This window comes from Drosophila obscura, unplaced genomic scaffold (assembly GCF_018151105.1).
Source record: "Drosophila obscura isolate BZ-5 IFL unplaced genomic scaffold, ASM1815110v1 contig_208, whole genome shotgun sequence".
In the NCBI taxonomy this organism is placed as follows: domain Eukaryota; kingdom Metazoa; phylum Arthropoda; class Insecta; order Diptera; family Drosophilidae; genus Drosophila; species Drosophila obscura.
The window spans coordinates 1,562,445-1,581,010 of NW_024542799.1; the positions used below are offsets into that span (position 1 = coordinate 1,562,445).

The 18,566-nt window shown below is 45.2% G+C and overlaps 1 protein-coding gene across 3 annotated transcripts in view; it reads left to right on the forward strand.

Annotated features, from left to right (window-relative positions):
- LOC111064900 (ecdysone-induced protein 75B, isoforms C/D) overlaps positions 1–18,566 on the forward strand; it is a 104,958-nt gene that overhangs the window by 54,072 nt on the left and 32,320 nt on the right. For 2 of the 3 annotated variants that reach the window (XM_022352742.2, XM_022352744.2), the window contains exon 2: positions 7,695–7,783. In XM_022352742.2, coding sequence (XP_022208434.2) covers positions 7,695–7,783 — 89 coding nt within the window. Of the gene's footprint in view, positions 1–257; positions 1,444–7,694; positions 7,784–18,566 lie in introns of those variants that run through there. The other variant, XM_022352743.2, reaches the window with a different exon arrangement.

An 18,566-nucleotide genomic window follows, 5' to 3' on the forward strand; every position in this document is an offset into this window, starting at 1 on the left:
CTCTCTCTCTCTCTCTGGGGTTGGTTATTGGGATCCCACTCACACACACACAGTCAGCCTTGTCATCATCCGCCACATGTTTCGTTTTTCAAGAGCACCAAACGTTACGCTCGCTCTCTCTGGCTTACGCTCTTGCTCTCTTTCGCTGCTTGCGTCGACAGCACACGGCGCTCCACTCGCAGCGCTCAGGGTCGGCTGGCCGAAAAAACTGAACAAGATCCAATGCGAATGTTGATTTTCCTCGCAATCATTTTCAGCGCCTCGCAACGTACAGATCGTGTGGCATTGTCGCTCCGTCTCGTCTCGTGTCCGTTCCTCCAATTGTCGTGTGTGTGTCGCGTCGCCCGCCGTCGTCTCTGTGTCGTTTCGTTGCGCCGCGACTCTCCCTGCCGCCCGCCCCCTCCTGATTGTGCTAACCAAAAGGATATAACTTCCAACACAAGTGAATGATTTTAGTTGCAACAATGCCCGTGTAGGCGCCCCCAAAACCCACAAAAAGAAATTTATCAAAAAATAAAAAATAAGAGGAAAGAAATTCCTCCAAAAAATAATACTTGCAAAGAAAGTGAGACAAAATGCTCATGTCCGCGGACAGTTCCGATTGTCAGCCCAGCAGCAGTGCCGCCGCCATGGAGTGTCCCTCCACGAGCAACGGCAACGGCACCGGCGCCGGCGCCAAGACCTCAGTGATCTGCCTGGGCAAGGCTCCCACAACCACCACCACCAGCACCACCACAGCCGTCACAGTTGTCCCCACAGCGGCCACAGTGAACACTACCCCAACACAACAGCAGCAGTCGCCGCAGACAGTGGCCGCCTCCAGCACCACGACCAGTGGATCCCAGCTCCTGGTGGGTCGATCCCACCTGGAGAATGCCCTCAAGCTGCCCCCCAATACGAGCGTATCCGCTTACTATCAGCACAGCAAGCTGCAGCAGGGGCTGTGCCCCCCACACTTTCCACAGGACTACACGCAACACTCAACCGCAACACATCTCGGCCGGAGCCTGGTCGCACCTGTCACAGACATGGATACTGTGCCGCCCACAGGTGTGGCCATGGCCAGCAGCAGTAGCAGCAGCAGCAAGATGCCCCACAGCAATGTGATCTACGTGAGCAAATCGTCGAGTGCCGCCGTCAGCACTACCGACGCCCAGACGGTGTCACACTTTGAGTCCCTGCCCCATCACCATCAGCATCATCAGCAGCAGCAGCAGCACCAGCTCCAGCATCTGCCCCAAATGGCCAGTCCGATGTACCACCATCACCATCAGGGCTCTGGTGCGCCACAGGGATACGTTCCGGCAAATCTGCATCATCCAGGCGGAATTGTGGTGGTGGCGGCCGATTCGCGTCCACAGACACCGGACTATATCAAGTCCTACCCAGTTATGGATACAACTGTGGCCAGTTCTGTCAAGGGGGAGCCCGAGCTCAATATTGGTGAGTGAGTTGTACAGGGGGTGCATCGTCTAGAGATCACAGATCACAGATATCTCTATCTCTCTTCCGTAGCGACCCCAAAGCAGCCAAGCAAAAAAAAAAAATAACTTAAACAAAGCCAAAAGTTTGCCAAGCAATAAAGAAAAAAAAAACACACTCTGACCTTCCGTACTACTTAGCATTAGGCCTAATCGCCAGGCGGAAATCGACACAGAGAGAGCTCCGCTAGTGACGTCACTCACGCCTGGTGGAGGGAGAGCAGGCACGCGTGAGGTGGGGGGGTCATTGGCAATCGTGTGACCATCATTATCATTACCAATATCATTGCCATTATCAGCTCGCGATCATCGCTCCCCATACCGCTCATTCAGCAAGGTCGTTCCGCATCTGAAATCTGTTTCTGAATCGGAATCGGAATCGTCTGAGTGGGGGGCAGGCAGTTCAAGTGGGTTCAATTAACCCGAGAGTCGGGTTTTTTTCGTTCGTTCGTTCGTTTATAACTGTACCAATGTCAGGCTTGGCTTTTGTTTTATGACTAAAGGAAGTGTTAATGCACTTTATGAGTAACCGGTTCAAGTCCGAGCAAAAAGACTCAATGAATCCCAGCAGCGAGCAGTTCAAGCGATGAGTCAAGGTGGTTCCTTCCTACATACATATAAAGAGTGTGCGGTGCGGCGCGGGTAGGGGGGCAGTTCAATCTGTTTACTTCCCATGAAACTCATTTGTGGGAGAACCTTGGACAACAGCCAGTCTCAGGTAGCAACTTGCGATGGGGTCAGCAATGTGTCTCCAAAAAGCTGTTGCAAATGTTTCCCCCACTAAAATGCTTAAAGGAATTTCCCCACACATTTTTACCCAAATCAATGTATGGGATTGGGATTGGCATTGGTATTGGTATATCCTATCTCTTTTCATATCGAACTGTTTTTTTTTTTTTTTTGTACATTTCACGCCACAAATCGAAACGAAAGTGAAACCAAAATAAAATTTATATTTTATATGTTGGCACTCGATTATGTCTACTCCGATTTCCATTATTTGCTTTACTTTGCAAAACAAAAACAAAAACAAAACAAAAAAGTTGTTATTTTCACTTGGGTGGAAAACTCGACTAACGGCGATATGCCTGGGGAGGCTATAGCCAGCCATATCCATTTCCATTTCCATATCCATATCCAATTGGGCGATGGCGCGGCGGCGATGACAAGAGTCTTTCCAAGTTCATTGCTACCCATTGCTATTTCTGCACTCGTCTTTCTCTTTGGTTTTATTTTTATTTGTTATTCATTTGAATTGAATTTCTGTCTCTGTATGTGTGTGTGTGTGTGTGTTTGTGTGTTGTGCTTGTGCTCTTGGCCAGGTCGGGTGCATCCGCTTGCCAAGAGTCGGGTTTCGCACAAACGAAAGTGAAAAGCCAACTGCATTTTGCGGCCAAATTCACTTTTCACCGACGCCGACTGCAACCGACGACTGCGCATGCGCAGCCAATTTACGGGCAAAACCGGGTCTAAGCAGCACCACCTTCTCCCCACCCCCCCCCGTCAGCGGACTGTCAAATTGTCTTTGACATTTTTACATAGCAGCAGCAGCAGCCGGCGGCGGGTTAATGACTCCTTCAGGTGCCGCCTGCCCCCACGAACCGTACCGTCGTCCGTCCGCATGCCCCCTGCTGCCTGCCGCCAACGTCGTTGCTGAATGTCGGTGAAAGTCAAGCCTCGCTACAATTGTCCAAGTGAAAAGTTTCGTTTGCTTTTGCTTAGCTTTTATTTTATTTATGTTTTCGTTTATTTTCTTTTGGCTGTTTGCCGCGTTTTCCTTTTGGCCAGGCTTTTGGGCCGAGTTTTTCGTAGGCGGCGCAACGGGCGGGCGCTTGAACTCTTGCGAAAGTTTCCTTTATGCGATTTTACGAGCGGCGCATTTCGCATTTCGCATTTGACTCTGTCTCTGGCTCTGGCTCTGACTCTGACTCTCGTTCCGATCGTGTTTATTTTTATTGGCACAATTATTTGTGCATTTTAGAAATTTATTAGGCGGCCAAAGACCTGCCAGAAAGTGAAAACTAGCCAAATTGAAAGTCACAAAAAATGCCAAAAAAAAATGTACAGTTGGAGTGTACCGTTGTATCGAGCGTATTTATTGCAATTTATTTATTAGGGGGAACTTTTACTTTCGGATAACTTGAGGAATTCCCTTTAATTATGCTCCCCATTGAGGAATTCCTTTAAACTCTTCATTTGGATAAAAAAGATTGAATCATTCACTTTTATATTTTGGAATTTTTTGGCATCCAGGAATCTTACACTCCTTTACATCAGACACACTCCTCCTCACCAAAAAGTAAACGTTCCCACGCCACGAGAAACAACCTCCCTGCCGTACATGTGTGGAGTTCAACAGTTTTGATCCAGAAAGTGCAAGGCCCTCTCCCTCAGCCCTCCTCTTCCCAACAAAAAGCAAAAACGAAATTAAACCGAAGATCAATGCACTCCAAAAACAACAAAAAGAATGTCTGGTTCGGTGCCGTGGGGTCATTAGTATCCCATTAATTCCAGTTAAATATATTGCATAATCGAAAGTCAACAAATGACAAAAAGTTTAATTTAGCGATGAACTAAGGCTAAGCGCACACGCCCACATTTTACAAGGTGTCCCCGCCCCTATCCCCCCCTTAGACGCTGTCTTGTGATTGACCTCAGTTGCGTTTTTTGAACTTGACGAACAAAAATTGTGAATAATTTTTTGTTGGTTTTGAATGTTTTTTTTGGTTTTTTGTTTTTTTTGGTTGATTAAACGATACATTGAACTGGGAGCAAAAACAAAAAATTAAGCGAAATAAAACGAAATGAAATGAGAAATAAAAACCTGTCCGAACATTTCCGCATTGAAGTGTAGGCAGCGGCAGCAGCAGCGGCAGCTGTAGTAGCAGCGCAGCAGCAGAGGCGAGAACGAGAACACACGCTTGCTCTCTCGCTTCCACTCGGTGGCTGCCTGCACGCGCACAAAACTTTTATTGATTGACTGTGAGCGTGCGTGTGAGTGAGACAGAGAGCAACAGCAGCAGCAAAAAAAATTTCAATGTCAAATTTTAATTTAGAGTCTCTTTTTGTGTGTACCCTGTTCGCCGGTGTGTAGGGAGGGTATTATGATTTTAAGCAATCAGGATAATATATATATAGCAACTGTTATAGGAACAGTCGGTGTAACAAAATATTTATGTAGTTTTAAGATATTTCAAAAAAGTGTAATTCGATTTTATTAAATGGTAGATCTTCCAGGGTATCCACATGACCGTCATCGAAATGATCCACCCCCCTTTCAATCTTTTTTTTCGACTCATAACAGAACATTGCCAATATGGCAGGGTATCCGTATCCCCCTGCACTATTCTCCCCCCTTTGCTATATAGTGGTTCCACGCTCTCTCTCTTCGTCATATCATATTTTTGAGCGTGTTCGTGCCTGTGCCTGTGCCTGTGTATGTGTTTGTGCGTGTCTGAGCATGTCTGTGGCATTTGTTTGTTTGTGCTTTTTTGTTGTTGCTGGCTGCTCTTTGGCGTATTTCTAGCTGATAGTGCCCCCCCCCCTGTCGCTGCCAACACTCCTTCACCAAGACGTTCCTGACTATGCCCCTACAATCTTCCGCACTCTTCCTTCCTTGTCACTGTTCGTGTGAAGTGAATGAAACTTTCAAGGTCGTCTCTGTGCATGTGTGTGTGCATGTGTGTGTGTGTGTGGTGCGTATTAGATAATGCTCATAGATTTTGGAGGCGAGATTATTTGGTTAGCTAATACATACATATACATACATATGTAAATACGAAAAGTAGGTGGAAATAAATAATTTATTGTACATATGTTTGAGTATTGGTACTATAGAAAAAAGTTTCTGCAGATAGTCACATTGGCAGAAATTAGGGGAATACCGAGGGAAAATCATTGTTTATCTCTTTATAAACTCAGCTAAAAGTCATGGCAATCCTAGGCATACAAAAAAAAAACACTTGAACTTACACATTTGAATTTGGTTATTATAATGAATTTCCAAGCACACATGATTCATTATTGTTCTAGCCTTCTAATCTGCCAACAATAATGCTTAATGAATTTCGTGATACCCCGTAAAACATTCAAACAAAATGCCAAACCACTATCGATACACTGCCATCCATGCTATTATTACACAAAAAAATGGAAATAGAATAGAATATTTATCAGGCCGTTACACGTGTCGCCGATTAGCGGAATGCCAACAGCAACAACGATTAACTCAAAAGTTCTCAAGGGTAGACAGGAGAGAGATACAGAAACAGAGAGGCAGGCAGGCAGGCAGGCAGGCCTCTTCACTGCGACCTTGCCGCCTTTTTGTTTATAGAACACCATTTGGTAGAAGCCCTGAGTAGAATCCATTACAAAAGCAAAGTTCTTAAACAAAAAATATTTTACTTTTATATGTATAAATCACAATGGCAATGACGTAAGCCAGGCGAGAGAAAGAAACAGATAAATTCGGAATCCGAAACAGAATCGAAATTCGTAGATCGGTTCAAAATCGCATCGCGAGGCAGGCATTCCTAATTCTTTTGACGCCCCCAAACGAAATATTTTTAAATGTGCCCCAAATAAATAACAAAAAACCAAAACAAAAAAGAAAACTAGGTAATTTAATTGAAATTAAATCTTTCAAGTTCAAACGAGGGAAATGGGAGAATGTTTTTTTGATTATGTTTGCAAGAACAGATTCCTATCTGGGAAGAGGTTTTTCCATCAGGTATAGCGGAAGGACAATCTTAAGCGTATAGTTCTGCTCTTCTAGATATTGGAATTAGTAAATCACACTTATAATTCATTCAAGATCCTAATTGTTATACAAATACTGAATTAAAGGAACATTTAGTACGAAGTATCCATTAAAGATCAGCCATTGTATCGTGTGACTTAATTCGTTATCTACGGGCCCCATTTGGGGCTCAATTAATTATCCAAGTGCATGGAAAGTAGATCAGTGATCCTCAGCCGCCACATTGCATTTAGCCCATAATTTATGTATCTTATTGCAGCAATCTACTGAGAGGCCATGTACTTCAGACATGGCAGAGACTCAGTCAGTGGCGTGCACACGATCCCCTACTTCTACCCTGCCCTCTCCTTGGTTGTTGTTCGATGCAAAAGTGCAACGATCTGCAGTGCGAAATGTCAGTGAACTTGCAGATACACACACGCACATAGATGCACAGATGCTGGTGTTGCTGTTGTTGTGTGCGCGGGGTCTGGCACAGAAATAGCAAAAAAAAAAAAAAAATACAGAGATACAGATTCAAGATGATGATGATGATGGGGATGGGGATGGCCATGGCAGCGTGAAGATCATGAGCATTGTTTGCCATTTACAATTGTTTACAAAGCGTGTGGCATGTCTGCTATCTACGTTTCTCTTTCTCTCTCTCTCTCTCTCTCTCTCTCTCTGATTGTTACAGAAGCTTTAAAGAGAGTGTGAGAGAGAGAAAGACTTTCTTCAAGACTTAAAGCCAAACAAACAAAATGTTCGAAAGAAAGTCTTTCTCTGAGAGCGATCCAAACTTGTTTTAGCCGTGCGACTCACTCGATCGCTCGCTCTCTCCCTCTCTCTCTCTGTGAATTCTCGTTCTGCCTTTGTTTACTTTCTTCTTGTCTGACAGGTTTTCTTGTTTACTTCTCTCTCTTTCTCTCTCGCGCTTGCTCACCGGTGAAAGTTACATAACATTTCCCCCAGACCAAGAACGGGCTCAAGTTCAGCGGGCAACAAGTTTTCGTTTCCCCATTTCGTTTTGCTGCTTTCTTCGTCTCTCGTTACGACTGTCTTGTCTGGCATCTGTAGCAGAAAGAAAGTATTACGTTGTTGTTACTTTTGTTGTTGTTTGCTTTCTTTCTGAACGGTAATGGGGGAATGGGAATGGGGAAGTGATAATGAAAGTTGTTGATTGTTTTGATCTTGAGCAAATGCGGCGCTCAAATTTCAATGCCAAACGATAGATCTGTCATTTGTTGCTTTGATTTATTCAATGTTTTCTTCGATTCGATTTTTTGTTTGATCTAGTTTTTGCATGGCATCTTTAATGGGAAGTATTTTAATTAGTGTATGTTCAAAATTCCAATTGCAATCCAATTCCAGGCTCAAATCCTCTTTGATATTCCACCCCCCCGCCCACACACACACTAATTTATCCGCAATCTGATTAATCTTAACATTCTCTTTCATGTTTTTTTTTCTTCCAGAATTTGACGGTACTACAGTGCTGTGTCGTGTTTGCGGAGACAAGGCCTCCGGTTTCCATTACGGCGTGCATTCCTGCGAGGGTTGCAAGGTAAGTTATTTACAACCGACATCCATCTAGACTGGTGAGGGGGCGGGCTGTAGCCGGCCGGGCATAAAGTGTGCGGGCCACGAGCACTGCACTGCACCACCGCCACCACCACCACCGACTTCGAGGCCTGACATTGAACTCGTTTGACCTCCAGGAACAGCGAGGGTTCGGGTTCGCTTCGTGTGCAGGGTAGGGTTGATTTTGCCCTCGAATGTCGGGTACTTTTCCGCGTTGCTCCCCTCCCACTCTTCCCGGCCAGCCTGCCTTTGCCCTTCAAACCTGCCGCGGACGTCTCTCCCCCGTCTCTCGTTCGCTCACTGTGTCGCTGTCTGCGAATTGTCCTTGCATAAAATTGCGTCGCAATAAAATAAATCAAATAAGCAACAACAATGCAGGAGGGAAGAAGTAGAAGGAGGAGAAGAGGACTACATACAGTCCTGGGCAAAACAAAACAAAAAACACAAAAAAAAGCAAGGAGACGGGAGAAAAAAAAAGCAACCACCAAACCAGAACGAAAACCTCCTCCTCTGCTCCTGCTCCTGCTGCTGCTTACTCGCCTTCCTGCTGCTCCTGCTCCAAGGTATATTTCCATAAGGCGAGGTCTTGCTTGTGTCCCGTGGTGTACGCTTCGGTGGCAATGCCTCACCCCACACAAATAGATCTTGGCTCTGCTGCTCCTGCCGCTGCAGTCTGCCCTCTGCTGAAGCTTCATCTGAGCTTGAGCTGCGCTGCTGCTCTGCTTCTGCTGCTGCTGCTGCTGCTGCTGCTGCTGTGAGAGAGAGCCCTTTGTCGTCTGTGACATTGAAAATGCCGGCAAGTTCATTCGCCCAGAGCAGAGCAGAGCAGAGCAGGGGAGCGAAACCAGGAGTAAGAGAGAGGGAGAGAGAGGAGTCGGATCTGGCCAGAGTCCATTGGTGGTGATCCGTCTCGTTCTTGCGCTCGCCGCAGACGCTGCTGATGGTACCCCCCTTACCAGAGATGACTGCGTGACCAACACAACAGAACACACGATGGACGCGTTTCCTCTCATTCCTCTCCCGCAGACGACGCCTTCCCACCATCCTGACTGAGTGTGCGGATCGTGTCACGAGCGCATTCACGGTCTGGCTCTGCCATAACCTTGGCAAAGTAGTTTGCCCTATTCCCTTATATTCGCCAGCCACTTCGCTCCCGGCGAGTCCAGTATTAATGTCTCAATGACGTCCTTGAATTAGGTTAACAGCCACTCTCCCTCTCCCTCTCTCTCTCTCTCTGTGTTCTGTGTTCTGCTCTCCTGCGTTTGGACTGTCTGCGCGTCTGAAATTTCAGACTTTTGCTCACAAGAACTAAACCCAAAACCCGAATTCGAATCCAAATCGAAAAGGAGAAGAAGTTCATTGACTTTTTTGACCAGTTTTTTTTTTGTTTTTTTTTTGCTTTTCTGGCGTGTTTCTTGGAAGATCATTTGGCACCTTTAGTATGTTGGATATATGCACATAGTATCCAAACGTTTGTATAGCTAAATAGAATAGGCCTATAACTTGTACATATATCACTCGCTTTTGTCTGAAGTTCAAGGTTAGCGATCTACCCTCTCACTCTCCCACTCTCTCGCTCTTTCCATCGTCTCTCAGTAGGAAGCTAGCTTTTTGGGAGATTGCCCATACGCCGCATTGGATTGTGGCTGGTTTCGGTTCGAATATTTCCGCCCAGGCCATTTTTGGCTACGAAACATTCTGCCTACCTGATCCCCAGCCAACCTTCGCTTTGTCTATTGACCTCAATTTTTTGTTGGAGAGATACTTCGTATATTCTCCGCTTTACTTTGTGTGTGTGTGTGCTTTTTTTTATGCTGATGAATGACTTCATCCCGTTGCTGACTCATTTTGACACTTTGTTGGCCGAAAATAGTCTTACGAAAACCCGCTTCTATTCGTAATTGGAACTTGTTTGTACGAGGGGGTGGGGGGGAAATCGTTTTTTATTGTTTTAGAACGGCTGGAGAACGTCTCTTCAGGTTGATTAATTATGGCGGAAAACATTGGACAATGAATAATACATAATTAAATACTATTGAGCCTAAAAACTAAAATCTTTAATTTATGCTACATGTATATGTACATATGTATCAATCATTCGCGGCTCTCCCTTTCTTAAAGCTATCGTTCGATTTTGACTCTACTCAAATGGTTATGCATGGAACTTCCTCATAGAAACGCCATACAACAAATTGACTCCCTTTTCCCTTAACTAGTTCTCACATTCCTTTTGTCTCTCTGTCATTTGTTTTCTTCTTTTTAGCTATTGTCCTTCTTTTTAGCTGTTGTCCTTTATTTTAGCTGTTGTCCTTATTACATATGTACATATGTACCTCTCCCGTTCGTCCCTTAGTGTCCTTAACCGCTCTACTACACATTTGTTGACACTGCGGGGTGACACCCCTAATTAAGGTCTGCCTTAATGACCCAATTCCTACAAAATTTCGTACAGACAAAAAAAACAAATTATGGACAGGTGATCTTTTTGGTGGACAGGGAGCAGTAAAAAGGTTGAGCAGGCGAAGCAGGGAGACAGCGGAATAGTCAAATAGAATGTTGTTGCCCATTTTTCTTTGTGCTCGGCTTTCTCTGTGCCTCTTTGCCTCCCTGCCTCGTTCGCACTGCCACCCGATTATTATCTAACTTGTTTGTTATTCTTTTCACATTATTTAACATATTTTTATTTATTTCTTTACTCCCTCTCTCCCTCTCCCTCTCGCTCTCTCTTCCCGTGCATACACATGCATAAATTGCTGCGTTCTTTTGCTGTCGCTGCTTTTTTTTTTTCTCTCTCCCTCTCTCACTCGGCAGTTGTTGTTTATGCTTCGTGTAGTTTGTCGTGCTCGTGTGTGCGTGCAGCAAATGTGAATGAACTCGTTCAATGTCAAAGCAAAAGGCGGCAGAGAGGCAGCGTACATACGCACGCAGCATAGCACCGCAAGAAAGCAGCAGCAGCAGCACCAACACCAGCAGCAGCGAAGAGCATAAGTTGTGAGAGAGTTGTGCACTCTCTATTCCCCCATTTGACTCGCTCTCGCTCTCTCTCGCTCTCTCTCTCTCTCTTCGTGGCTCTCTGCGTCGCGGGGGCTTGTTGTTTGTTGTTGCTCTGCTTTTCTGATTCAATGCAATCAAAATATGAGATACGGTAGCCAGAGCGAGATGGGGCGAATGTGAAAGAGGAGGAATTTAATTTGTCGATGGAGAGGAAATCGTATACTTTCGTTGATCTATCCGTAATAGAGGAGAGTGGAGACCTTTGTAATCTCTGTTTGCCTTAGACCTAACCTGCATCAATTTTGAAAGTGCCTGCCACACAATCAATGCAACCACAAGACGGGGGGATATGGGACGGCACTGATAATGATGTTTGAGGTACACTTGATAATCCCCCTATATAGAATGCAGGAAAAATGCTTAGAATAAACAGGCAAATACAATTTGGAGTTGAAATTATCAGTGAAATTTCCCCTGCCTCTGCCTATTTTTCTATTTGCACGATTCTCAAGTGGAAGAGACCTCAATTCTCTCTTTCACTTTATTCAGTCATTTTCCTTTCGATGTTTTCCACTTGCCTGCACAGCACACATAGAGAGAGACACATAAATGTTAGGCTAGGACCCAAGCACACACAAACACACAGAGAGCCACATAGAAAGACAGAGAGAGGGAGAGAGAGAGAGAGGGAGAGCGACACAGAGGTTAATGCTCTGAAATGCACTTGAACGACTGACTGCAGTCGCTCTGCCACTAGCTCTGCCTCTGCCTCTGCCTCAGCCAGAAGCGACGCAGCATAGCATGAAATTGTCTAGGCGTGAGAGGGACAACACGGGACACCATCTCCCTCTGGCACAGTGTGGGCAGGGCGGTTGTGGGGTGTGAATGTGTCAGTGAGCATAAAGAGGAAAAGTCTAAGGAGTGGGGGTGGGGGTGGGAGGAGATGAAGGTGGATGAACATGAGCAGCAGCAGCAGTGTGGAGGAGGAGGGAAAGCGGAAAACGTATTTGGGTTGTTTGAGCTCGCTGCACAGAGGGGAAAGGCAAAGAAAATTCTAGAAAATGCATTTCCGATTGCTCTTGTTGGCTACGCAGGGAAACTACGGAAAATGCTTGATAGTTTTCTTTTTTTGGGAGTTTTTGAAGATATTTATGTAGAAAATAAAACAGCCATAACTATTTACTATAGTTACTGTAATTTCAGGTAATATTTGGGATAATTTTTGTCTGCTTAAATTTTTGTTTTATGTAGTTTTTGAAATGTTTGCTTAAATATTGGATAAATGTGTCCTAATTTGAGCACAAAACTGTGCTAAGTTTTGTATGCAAAACTGTTGTCGCTCTCTCTCTTTACCACTCGCGCTCTAGCTCATTCTTTGCCCAGCGTCCCTGCCTCTGACCATCAAGTAGTTCATTGCACTTTGCTATTTGGGTCAACAACCCCAGGTCCTAAGCGTATTTGGGTTACGAGAGAGTAAAGCCGCCATGGCGCCTAGATAACGGGCTGTCTAGCTGCTATTCGCTTAGCTATGTAGAGAGGCTGGCAAAGAGATCTTACAGCCTCCCCCCCCTCGATCAATATCTGTGCAACTGTAGCGCCCTCTAGCGCTTGAGAGTAGCGAAAATTTCAACACCACAGCGCCATCTATTGGCAGGCAATATACGAAAACAGCAAAAAGTATGCAATGAAAAATTTAAGGCTGCTTCGCCTGTAGCAGTCAGCTTTTGAGAGTGTCTGTGTGGTGGTGGTGGTCGGTGGGTGTGGGTAGAGAAATCCATGTAGTATTGATGTAAAAATTCAAATAAATTTAAATGTATAATAAATCCAATCAAATTAAAAATGCTTTAAAGCATTACAAATAAAACATTTAAAATATAAATAAAAAAGCCCATACATAAATCAATGAAGGCAACAACATACATACATAATTAATGCTGCCATAAAAAAGTTCAACAATTAACATTTCGATATTATTGTTTTTCCATAAATTCGTGTGCCCCTCTGCTTGCCTAACGCCTCCCCCCCCACCGCTTGACTTGACCAAGGCCACAGAGCGAATTCGTTTATTTGTGTGGCACGTAATTAGTGTTGCAAACAAAAAAAAACAGAATCAAATGGCGGGCAAATTAATGGCCAGCAACACGCCCACCCGGGCCACACTTGGGGGCTTATCTCTGCAACAAAACAACCTCCAAACAGCCTGCAACAGCCTAGCCTGCCTGCCACAAAGAGAACGTGCAACCGAGCAGCTGCAGTCGCAGCAGCAGCAGCAGAGAGCTGTGGCAGCTCGTGTACTACGAGCAAATGCTGCAGTTTTTATTTCCATTTTTTGCTTTACGAGCGATAGTAAAATGTGTATTTGTATTGCAGCTGTGTGTTTGTGTGTGTGCCACCCCCTCACCTGAAACTAACCCCCAGAGATGGGGCGCCAGCCACTTTTGCTGACCCAGTTAAGAGTCATTCGCCCGGGGTCGTCCGGGGCCACGTGCTGGCGCTACGACTTTGCTTTCATTCGAGGTTACTTACCCCTTTTCGGAGAGTGTGGCAGGGTGGCTGCTGGGGGGGTGGTGGGCTAAAACCTGCCTTCACTCCCTCCATTTTGTGACACTTTCCCCCAGCTGCTTCCTGGCCAAAATAATCTGTTTGTTTAGGCTGCAAAAAGGGCACTTGCAAATGTAAAAATACAAAAGTCAGACAAATTAAATTAAAGCCAATGATAAATGCCAATATATAATTCAACCAAAAAGGGTAGCACATTAAACGAGATTTCTTATCATTAAAAATTGACAGAGCAACAAAATCTACACCTTTTTTCTGTAGTTTTTCCGCAGCTTATGTCAATATGTCAAATGTTGAATAATTTCTGTATTTATTTATTGCATAATGCAATTTGTATTATTTTTTGTTACTTTTTTGTATTTTGTTACCGTTTTGCTCGCTCGACTCTCAACATGTTGCACAAGCTGTTGCTTTCTCTTTCTCTGCTGCAATCTGCAAGCTGGAAATGTTCCCCCAGTTGGAGGCAAAAAACATTCTAGAACACTCTGCAGCACACACACACACACACACTTGAGCAGCGACGGCGAACGTCAACGAACTTGCAACAAACGCAACGAGTTTTTGTTGTTGCTGTTTTTGTTTTTGTTTTTGCTGTTTGAGCAATGAAAGTACCGCAACTTGCACAGAGAAAGAGACAGAGAGAGAGAGAGAGAGGGAAAGAAAGAGAGAGAGAGGCGGAGGGGAGGGACACATAGAGTGTGGCAATGTTGCAACAAAGTGCATTGACTCTGCTTTCTTTGCCAAGCCAAACGTTGGCTGACTGACGTCAGCGTCAGCGTCAGTCCCGCTCTCCCGAGTTGAATGCACTTTTGCAATGGCGGGAAAAAGCAGAAAGAAAAGCAGAAAGAAAACAAAAAGAGAGGAAAAACCCAAGCCCAAGCCTGGCCTGGACACGAACTGCGATCATCCACATGTTGCAATAGCTGCAGATTGGTCTGTTGCTGCTGCTGTTGCCAGTGGCAATTGTTTGTGGCAAACATCAGAGCAGTGGCAACAGAGTTCAATGTGCTGACTGACTGCCTGCCTGCCTGCCTGCCACTTCTGTTTCTGCTGCACCTTGGCTGTAATTGTCTTATGTCATAAGTCACAAAAACAAAAAACAAAAACAAAAAAACAGAAACAACTGCCTGACATTTTGCGTTGACAGTTTTATGCTGCTGAGGCCAATAATTAAGAGCGAATTATTTATGTGATTTTTGGGACAAAAGGCACCGGTGCCGGTGCCTGGCCAGAACTTTTTGACTGGCATCTGTGGCAGGGCGTGGGAACGCCTCACGACGGCTCTTAATTGCCCGTTAAGGGCAGGGCAGGGCAGTACTTCTGCAACGAACAACTAAAATAAAATTAAGTTGTTTAATTGAACCTTTTACGAGTGGGAGGGAGCCAAAAGATATTTGAAATTGATTGAGTGGAATTTTAGGGTTGGTCTTTGCCCCACGACATCTCTGCTTGGTTTCGCTTTAAATGTATTTATTTTACAAACAAAATAAAGAAGCATCAAATTGGTTGGCTAAGAAAAGAGTGTTGGGTTAGGTTTTTCCACAGTTGGCAGTGGCTTTTGCCATGACATTTCTTCTATTAAAAATCTTAATTTATAATGAATTATATAGAAGCAAACAAAATTCGAATGGCTATGGTCACAGCTTAGTTAACTAAGATTTCTGCTCGTTTGAGTTAACTTATTTCATTACATCTCTAGCAATTCCACTTCTAGCTGCCGTTACTCTTGGGGCATAGCAAAAAAAATCCAAGTTTAGATCCACTCCGAGCAGAGTTACTTGAGTTTCTACATTTTTTTAGTTTTATTTACCAGAAATCTAGAAATGCTGAATTTTTCAATATATTTTATTATATTGTGCTTTGATTTTGTAATTCGTTCCCATACAAAAGAATAATTTTCTTGGAAGTAGCAAACTCAACTAACCCTCAATTATCCCTAAAACAAGCCAAGCAGCCTGCCCTGCCCCCCACCCACCATACCCACAACTAATTGATTTATGGAGCCTGAGCATTTGAGGCGCGATAAGCAGCACGAAATACTATGCCCCAGAGTGCCCAAATCCAATCCCAATCCTAACCGAAACACCACCACCAAGCAAGCACTAACAATGCAACATTGTGGGGCACGCGAGGCGAATGGGGAATGAGGTTTTTGGTAGCCGAAAAAAAAAAAAAAAACAAGAAAAAAAAAGTGCCCGCAAGGCGTTTAACTTTAACTGATTTCGTTGCTGGCTCTTTGCTGCCTCTTTGCCGCTTGCTGTGCCACTCGCCTTCTCTGCTTCGCTCTGCCTCTGAGAACTAACCTCCGACAATCAGCGGCACGTTGCGGCGGCCAGTCTACGTAATCCTTCTGGCTACCTAACGGTTACTCGCTGCGGTCAAAGACCGCACAACCGAGCCTCCCCCCCTACACCACGCTACTCTGCCCCAACCCCTTGCCAGTAGCTGCAGTAGCAGTTAGCCCATGCAGCTGCTTCGGTCCCTGTTTTGGCCAGGTTTTTGATGGCAATGGTCGGTCATGCCACGCACGTTCCGTTGTTTGTTGCCAGGCAGCCCCGTCACTGGGTGGGTCGCTTCAAGAATTGTGGAATGGATTGGGTGGTTGCGGGGGGGTGGGGAGTTACCATGGGAACCCTTTTGGCCAAGAAACCTTTCAGATTCGGATTTTATTCCAGCAACTTGATTGGACTTTTCGTCTCTGGGCTGTTTTCCTGTGAGTCTTTTCCAACAGGTTGTTAACTTTTCCCACTTTTCCATTAGCATGTGGCAGCCCGCCCGCCCGAGGCAGGCAACTATCTCTCTGCCACATCTCGCCATGCACTGGGGGCAGAAACTCTTCAGTCTTCAGTCGAACCCCCCCAAATGGAAATTTTGTGCGTAAAATGCGTGACTAAGCCGCTCTCTCCGCTTCTCTCTCTCTCTGTCTCTCTAGCGGCCGCCTCTGAGACCCGACCCTCTCGGGCGTTAAACAACGTTTTGTTTTGGCCACAAATCTCAGACACTCCATTTCATTGGACTGCCGCATGTTGCATGATAATTATGCAACCCGGCAATGCAGGCTGCAGGCCTAACAACGGGTCTGCTGCAGTGGCACTGCACTCCTGCTCTGCCCTGCCCTGCCCTGCCCCTCTAGCGTTTTTCTTTGGTAGGCAATGCACGCGCTTTCCGTTGCATGCGTGTGTTGCATAGCCAGCCCCTTTGCGGCGCCGCGTTCCCTGAAATGCACTGAAAATACGGTTGGGGGCATGCCAAATGCCACTAACTCATTTCCGTCACAAATTCTATGAGTGTGTGTCCTCTCCCTGCGCCAATACCCCCCTGCCACTGCCACTGCTGCTGCTGCCACTGCCACTGCTGCTGCCACTGCCACTGCACTCCCTTCTGCCTGACACTATTTTTATGGCAATTAATATGGGACAAGCTGCTGGCCAACGCTGCTGCGTATGAGTAATACAATCCAATATTTTTCCCAGGATTTTAGACGCCTTTTTCGACTCTCAATTGGTTCATAACGCAGTTTCGGGTGCAGATTGTGGGAATTTCTGAACGAGTTGCAGCAGTTGGGGATACAGAAATTAAACGACAGGGCGTATGAGTAATATTTTGCAATGAATGTTAAGGGAAGAGAAGGGCAGGGAATGGGCATAAAGGATCATTGAAACAGGAAAAAGACCAGCCGTCAGAAGGGGCAAATATAATTGGGCATACATTTCGAATAATGGAAATATCTCAAACGAGAAACGTTGCACAAAGCTAAAGTTTCGGGAGGGAGCCTCCTCTACAGTTGCCACACATTCGGTGTCCTTAATTGTGGATTATGTCATCAGCGCGACATTTGACAGTTTTTTGTATTGTTTAATATGGAGTGAGGGAGAGACGAGACCCTTGAGGCCCAAGAGGGACGAGCCTTGGATCGAACAACACCTTGCCTCATTTAATGGTGTCGTGCCCCGCCTGTCGTGTCGAATCGTGTCAGTGCAGAGCCTGCTGTTGTCATAACCTCAAACATGCAACACAAAACACAACCGCTGACAGACACATAACGAAAACAAAAACAAAAAAAACCAAAAAACTAAAAAACCAAAAAACAAAAAAAAAACCCCAACGAAAATGTCAAACTAAGTGGAGACTTTGGGAGACTGAGCCACAAAAATAAGATTAAGCCGCATGTAATTTATGTTGACTCTGAAAAATCGAATGTACAACAATTTGAAATAGATTTTTGAGTTGCAGTTGCTGCCTGCTGTCGGCTGGCTGTGCGAAACTGGTTCGTGGAGTTCAGCCTTCAGAAATCTGCAGCCACCAGTAGTGTACCTTGTTAGCCCCAGCCCGGGGCCCGTACAATCACCTCAAACAGAGTTGTCCAAGTCGAAGTCGATGTCGATGGCGATGTCTCTATGTCTATCTGGGGGCCGAAACGTGACTCGACGACAACGACAGTCAAGTAGATGGAATTGCATTTAATGGGCCGCCACCGTCGCACACCGAAAGCAATTCTGTTCAGGCATTGAGATCTTTACAATTCAAATTTGCAATTGATTTTGTTTTAGGTTTTTGTCTGCAACTGAAACTGAGACTGAGGCTGAGAGGCTGAGGCTACAGCCTGCAAAAGCCTGCAAGTCTGCAAGTCTGCAGCCTGCCTTGCAGTTACGTTTGATATTTGAATGCGCGCCCGACACCAATCCATAGGCATTAAGTCCAAATAAAATTTGTATTTTTCGACAACAAATTGAAAAATCAAACCGCCGATGCCGCCGCCACCGCTGCCGCGCTCTCAAGTAGGTGGCAGATATGCAACAAGTCATTCAACTTGAGAGCAGAGCAATTAATTCATTGAAAATCGACTCCAATGCCCAAACAGACTGAAGTAACTTGGTTTCTATTGCTGCTGCTAGGCGAGTGTTCTAACCATGGAAACACTTCTCAAGAGTTCTCTTTGTGATTTAAATGCAAATGCAAAACAATCTGACAGGAGCTTTGGCTATTGGCTATAGAAACCTCAAGCAAGGAACCCCCCTATTAGACTTGGCTATTTTTCGCTTTCTTTAGACTAGCCATATACTGAGTTACATAAATTGCCAGGTCTAGTCCCTCAGACAGTCCCCATTCCAACACTAATTATCGTCTAACCCATTTTCTGCGACACAACACCCAAAAATATTCCGTCTGAAGAAGATTTCATTTGTTTTCTCGTCTCTATCCTCCTCCTTATT